The following is a 7,104-nucleotide window of genomic DNA, read 5'->3' as shown; positions in this document are numbered from 1 at the left end:
CTGGGCTAACTGATATTTTTGCTTCCAGCGGCCCAACCTTGACTAGCCAAGTCTTGGCTTTGCATGACCAAGGCCAAAAAAAGGGGCAAGCCCCTTACTAATTTCCTGACCCAGTCATCTTCACTGCCAGCTCGGCCTGAGCTCCACACATGGGTGACGTCAGTCATTGACGCCCAGAGAGACACGCGATGGACGAGAGCGTGAAACACACGGACCAAGCAAAAAGCGCTGCAGCACATGAATATCAGTTTTTTGTCGCGTAGAGATATATAGTGGGCCGCGGTCGAGACACGTGCATAGGAGCCGTTGGCTGAACAGATTTTTGAATCCAACGATCCTTTAATCTGGGCCGTTGGTTTCAATTTCATTTGAGGATCCGACGGTCTGCTACCAATATATATTTATTGGGTTTTAACAGTTAGAAACAGTAACAAAAAAAATGTAAAAAATTTTAAAAATTTCTCTATAATTACCTACAATTTTTTCTAACATCTCACACCTAAAAAATTAGATTTCATAGTTACACCTTCCTCCTCTTCATATAGCTCTCATCAGCCAAATTTTTCATTATCCAATATGGCCGAACAAAGAGGAAACACACGTCCAGTGGTCAGACACATGGGAGATCAAAGTGAAGATGATAATACCGAAGAGAAATGGAGATGGACGGATGAGGAAGATGTTCAATTGTGCAATTCTAAAATGATACTGATTAAAGTAGGTTAGGAATTGATTTCAAGAAAGTCGCCCATTACGGATAGATACCATCAACGAGATAGTAGCCTAAATTTTGAATTCTATTATTCACTTGAAATTGGATCTGAGGGGCTCGACCAGCAGTCAGCTCGTCAAACAATGGGGATTGAGCAAGCACGTTGAGGTCGTTGCATGATCCAGGCATTCCAAAGAAGGCATGCCATATCCATGTGTCATAAGATGCGACTGCTTCTAGGATGATAGTGGGCACACGTTTTCGACCGCTGTATTGTCCAGCCCAACCTGTTGGGCAATTCTTCCATTGCCAGTGCATGCAGTCGATGCTTCTAATCATCCCAGGAAAGCCTCTTCTCTCAGCTTTGGCGAGAAGTCTTCTGAGGTCGGCCGGAGTAGGAGGCCGGAGGTATTCTGCCGAGTATAGATTAACGATTCCTCTTGTAAATAGTTTCAGAGCCTCGATGGAGGTAGGTGTTGTCATCCGACAATACTCAGCGCATTGATCTATTCCGACATCATAAGCAAGCATTCTTAAGGAACATGTTAGCTTCTGCTAGGGAAGTAGTCCGACTTTCTTAGCAGCATCTGATTTCTGGATAAAGTACTGGTCATACCAACAAAGGTCACTAGAGATGCGGTTGAAAATGCTGTGACTCATCCTGTTCCGTGTCCGAAATATCTCTTCACTGAAAACTGGACGCTTCACAAAGTAATATTCCATCATGTTTTTCCCTCTTGATTCCCTAAATCGCTCCTCATTCGGTGCATGCCCCGGCAGAGAACCATGTTGTCGTGATCCGGATGAACCTTCAGCTTCAGCTACTGCTGCTACCACAAGAGCATTAGTCCTACACATCTCTTCATGATCTTGATCTCGAGATTGTCGATACTTAGCCCACAATTTCTTCATTGAAATGAGGGAAGGAGAGGAAATGTGTTGGATCTAGAGATATGAAAAATAAGGAGATATGTGAATATCAGCTTGTGTGTGAATGGTGTGCTGCTTCTTGCTCTATTTATTTACAATTTTCACATAAAACGTGATCAGACTTCGAGGACACGTGTTCACTTCTGGTTTGACGTAATCTGATCCGAAATCTTAGATAAGATTGCTTCAACAATAACCGTTAGATTGAATAGTATGCAAATGATCTGGTCCGTTCAAAGATGTCGGTGGTTGTTTCAAGCGTTTCAAAAAAATTGTCGGTGGTGCCTTTACTCATTTCAAGATAAATTGTCGGTAATTGTAGGTGATTCATAATTTGTCCATCGAAAATATTAGAAAATAGTAAATTACATAATTATGACATTAATTATCCATAAATCTCCGTTATTATCATATATTTACATTAAATATATTTTAATTTTAAAAGCAAAAAAAAAAAAAAATTTGACAAAATTAAAATGGACAGTGGAAGTGTTGGACGTACAGTGAAAGTGGATGAACAATCTTGACTGGTCAAGAAAAAAAACGGGTGCAAACCCATGTCCAGTGGTAGTGAACAGTTACTTGACTGGTCGACGCCTTGATCTTTCGATCTTGACATTTCTTGATTACGGGTGAACTTGCTCTTAGTAGTTAACTAAATCCAAGATCGCACTAAATTACTATATCGTATTATATTATGATATTATCATGTGCTCAATGACTCCATCAACAGATCAACTTGATCTCTAATTAGCCGCCGGTCCCCTTGATCTCTTCCGTGTCTGTGAAATTAGCCGCCCGTGTCCCCTGCGTTCTTGGACGTACAAAGGCCATACACGTGTCACACCAATGGACCGCGACGTAAGTGTAAGCGGCACTGTGCCACGAAATTTCCCGTACTACCGGGTGTGAACCTCTCATCTCCCATAACCTCGGAAGAGTCCGGACAAGAGTAATTTCGTAATTTGACATTCAGCTCTAAAGGCAATTTAGTGAAATTACTGCTAACCCCCTAAAACACAACCGCCGCACCTATCGAAATTCACGCAATTTCGACGTTTCATTTTTCTCGAACCGTCCATGAAATTATATACTGAACTTAGAGCCCAAGAAAACGGGTATGGAATAGTCCATGTCCCCGCGAAGCAGACAATGAAAACCCCCTCACTGATATAACTTGCTACCCACACAGTTACAAACAAGCAAGAAATCAAAATCAACCGCTTATTACCAAAACCCAAATTTGACGGTCTAAAACCCTCTTTTTTCCGACCGACGGAGATGAACCGGATCGCGGCGAGGTCGGTGGCCGGAGCTCTGCGCCATGGCCGGAACTTCAACCGCCACATTTCGACCACGCCGGTCGCTGCAAGGACTTTGGACACCGCCGATTATCTGAACCGCCAGAACGCCACCGCTTTCGGCTCATTTTACTCCAGCAGGATGATGAGCTCGGTGACGCCATCCTTCCAAACGCCGCCGCCTCCGGCGGAGAAGGACCAGAAGGAGAGCTCCGCCTCCGACGCCAAGAAAGACGCCGTCGTTTCACATTATTGGGGGATTAAGAGGCCAGAGATCAAAAGGGAGGACGGCTCTGAGTGGCCATGGAATTGCTTCATGGTCAGTACTAGTCAAACTGACAATCTGATTTTTTTTTTATATTTGTTGTGTATTTGTAATTTTAGTTATGTTGATTTTGGTTATGATTGTAGCCATGGGAGACTTATCAAGCAGATTTATCGATCGATCTGAGCAAGCACCATGTGCCGAAGACGTTTCTGGACAAAGTGGCGTACAGAACAGTCAAGCTTCTTCGAATTCCGACTGATATCTTCTTTCAGGTTTTGTGATCTTCTTGCTCTTCTGGCCCATTGAAATGGAAAAGGGTTTATGGTGACTGTTTGGGATTTAATTGTCTAATTGTGGTTATTTCATATTTTATGATTATAAAAGAGGAAAATAAAGAACGATCCTGCTTGGAGGTAATTACCAATTTACCATTATATTTGAGGTGAGATAGGATGATCAAGATTCAGGTTGTTGGATCCAAGTTGGGACAAAGTCTCCGTACTTAATCAATATCACCACTTTTTGTTATTGTTTTGGTTTTTCTAATTTTGTTTATGCCATTTGATATTGGGGGATTCCTGTGGGAACTGAAAATTTGGCATTCATTACTTTTGTTTCGGGCAGTGATTTACAGTGTGTACTGATCAATGATCATGATGTTCTTTGGGTTATATGTAAAAAGAGGTGAATGTAAAGTGTTTTGATTATCTGTAGGAACAATATTGTGAGAAATAAAATGTGGATTGGGTTAGATGAGCAATAGATTCTATTTGAAAAAGTTTGATTTAGACAGAAAGCAGAGCATTGGCTTAGAAAAGAAAAAAATTACAGAAAGCAGAGCATGACAATTTAAGAATACTAGTTAAAGTTATTACTTTTCCTTACTTTTGGGTGCTGAATTTTACTGAGAGCTGTTGTGAAGAAAAACAGTCTTGATGATGATGGTCAGTTGAGATTACTAGATTCTCTTTTTTAATTTACAGAGAAATCTCTGTTTCTTATTGCTTATATGTCAGTAAATGCATTACTGGCCTTTTAATTGGTTAGTCTGGATACTGGTTCAGCAGTCCTTCCTACAGAGAATCTCAAGAAATGTAACGAAGTCTATTGCTTCCTGGTTTTCAAGCTTGCTCATAAGAATTCTTTATGGTTCTTCTGTAACACCTGAGAGCTTTCATGAGAAAAAACCAACTTGTCATGGTGGTGAAAGGGTTTGTAGTTAGGTTGTTTTTATGAGTGTACAATTTAAATACTCAAACTGCTATTTGTTATAGATGTCTTTCGTTGTTTCTCGGAAATTTGATCTGTTTAGTGGCTTCCTAAGTTTTTTGTGTGACAATATCTTTAGTTGATGATACTAGATTAGTCATTGTTGAAACCTACTTTACTCTTTCCAATATGATCTTAACTATGAAAATTTATGTTGTAGAGACGGTATGGGTGCCGTGCAATGATGCTGGAAACTGTGGCAGCTGTCCCTGGTATGGTTGGAGGAATGCTGCTGCACTTAAGGTCTCTCCGAAAGTTCCAGCAGAGTGGTGGTTGGATCAAAGCCTTACTTGAAGAAGCAGAGAATGAGAGGATGCACTTGATGACAATGGTGGAACTCGTGAAGCCTGCATGGTACGAGAGGCTACTTGTTCTCACTGTGCAGGGAGTCTTCTTCAATGCCTTCTTTGTGCTCTATATGATTTCCCCCAAGCTAGCACACCGGGTTGTTGGATATCTAGAAGAGGAGGCTATCCACTCTTATACAGAGTACTTGAAGGATATTGATGGTGGCAAAATTGAAAATGTACCAGCTCCTGCTATAGCAATTGACTACTGGAGGCTGCCAAAAGATGCTACACTTAAGGATGTTATCACTGTGATTCGTGCAGATGAAGCTCACCATAGGGATGTCAACCATTTTGCATCTGTGAGTATCAAAGCTTTTCATAATTCCATGTTCTTTATTGTTCTACAAATTTATAACTGTCTCAGCGGTTCAAGACAATAGTAATCAGTATTCATGTGTTCTTTAAGTTTGAGCACAATTTGTATCCAAGTCTGCTTGTCTTACTGATTTTGGGTTCGTTGATCCATGTCTGTTTATGCAGGATATTCATTATCAGGGAAAGGAATTGAGAGAAGCCCCAGCTCCCGTTGGATACCACTAAGTCATCTCATCTGCCAAGATCGAATTGAAGAGTTATGTTCATCTTATATAATCTGTGTCTTGTATATGCTTAAGTCTATGATCTATATACAGACATAGATTCTTTTCCAAATAGACATCTTAAATTCTTAAATTGGTTTTGAATATTTGATAGATACATCATTTTAATGGCTCATATTATCAGGATTAGTTGGCTTCTTGGCTTTTCGTACATGTATCTTGAACAGAGGTCAAAGCTGTTCCAGCACTATTTTCTTTACAAGTTAATGCTTCTCTATCAGTTATTGATGCATATTTCTATCCTTTGATCTCCTGAAAGGCATTTGGATGTAAAATGTCTTTTCTTTGTTGCTGTGTTTGGTTCGATGAATGTAATCTGAAATTGGATATTGCTTTGAAGTATCGAATGTTCATATGCAAGGAGTGATACGAAAGAAAGGAAAAGTTCAGTAGGCATTGAAAGGCGGACTCTATTATATGAAATTGTATTATCTGTATACTTGATTAGCTTTCTGTTATGAAGCTACTATGAATATTTAGAAGATATCCAATCATGGTGAATTGCATGTTTCAAATCTGGATTTCATCTTCAGGTTAGAGACACTCTTTTCAACACTAATCAAATCAAATGGGCTCGTCCAAAATTTATAATGGTTTGTGGGGATTTGGCTTCATTTCCCCTCTCTAATTGCTTTTTTTCCTTTTTTTGGTTCCTTTAGAAGTTCTCTTAATAAAATTTGGGTGCGGGTATTGTCATTCTTTCATTTTCTTAGTTTATCCTATAAATATTTAAATTATTGAAATACTATATTACCCAGGTGTAAAATAACTAATAAGTACACTGATTTTTTAAAATATAAATATGTAAGGATATCTAATCTAAATACATAACCAATTAATTAAATAATTAAGTAGTTATTGGAAAACATTAATTTTTATCTTCTCCACCCAGATTTAAATTTATTATTAATTTTTGGGTTTTTGTCCATTTACCCTATTTTTATATATTTTTTTTCCACTTACCCTATTAAGTTTTTTTTATTCCCTCTTACCCAAAACACTCTAAGGAGGTCTATCCTAATACCCCATTAAATTTTTTTTTTTGTTTTTTAAATTTTTTTAATACCATTTTACCTTCACCCCTTTGTTATTTAGAGAGAGAGAGAAAAAAAAAAATGGGAAGAGAAAAAAAACCATAGAAGACTTCGCCGGAGCCCGGTCACCGGCCACAGGATTCCCGTCACCGGCTGCCGCCTATTGGAATTTGCTGAAAATCTCACAGGAAAGGTTTTTTTTTACCCCAATAGACATCTATTGCCCCCCAATAGAGGTTTATTGCCCCCTAATAGTCTATTGCCTCCCAATAGAAGTCTATTGCCCCCCAATAGACGATTATCAGCCATGTATTGCCTCCAATAGACATCTATTGCTCCCCAATAGGATTTTCAGTCACCAGAATATGAATTAATCTCCCTAAATTTAGACAAATAAAACTTTGATTACAGAAAAAAAAAAAAAAAAAAAAAAAAGATTACATCAATTCAAAACGTATATTGCCCCCTAATAGCTGTCTATTGTACCCCAATAGATGTCTATTGGGAGACAATAAAACATTTTTTTATATTTTTTTTCTTTCCTTCTAGGCCTTCTATTTTGCGACCGAAGTAGAACCATTTACCAAAAAAAAAAAAAAATCTCATTCACCAGTAGAGAAGTAGTGGCAAATGAAATTACC

At 38.8% G+C, this 7,104-nt stretch overlaps 2 protein-coding genes across 2 annotated transcripts; one reads left to right on the top strand and one right to left on the bottom strand.

Annotated features, from left to right (window-relative positions):
• Nucleotides 1-751: 751 nt before the first annotated feature.
• On the bottom strand, nt 752-1,243 carry LOC112198835. Its single transcript, XM_024339939.1, has one exon. The coding sequence runs from the start codon at nt 1,241-1,243 to the stop codon at nt 752-754; it is 492 nt and encodes a 163-aa protein (XP_024195707.1).
• Nucleotides 1,244-2,794: 1,551 nt separating this feature from the next.
• On the top strand, nt 2,795-5,768 carry LOC112198377 (ubiquinol oxidase, mitochondrial). The gene is made up of 4 exons (XM_024339489.2): nt 2,795-3,262; nt 3,355-3,483; nt 4,641-5,129; nt 5,311-5,768. Exons 1-4 carry the CDS (start codon nt 2,924-2,926, stop codon nt 5,368-5,370), a joined length of 1,017 nt encoding a protein of 338 aa, XP_024195257.1. The 5' UTR covers nt 2,795-2,923; the 3' UTR covers nt 5,371-5,768.
• The last annotated feature ends 1,336 nt before the right edge of the window (nt 5,769-7,104 follow it).

The sequence above is a fragment of the Rosa chinensis genome, chromosome 4 (assembly GCF_002994745.2).
Source record: "Rosa chinensis cultivar Old Blush chromosome 4, RchiOBHm-V2, whole genome shotgun sequence".
Taxonomy (NCBI): domain Eukaryota; kingdom Viridiplantae; phylum Streptophyta; class Magnoliopsida; order Rosales; family Rosaceae; genus Rosa; species Rosa chinensis.
Note: the sequence above shows the minus strand (reverse complement) of the source record. Positions and strands in the feature narration are given on the sequence as shown.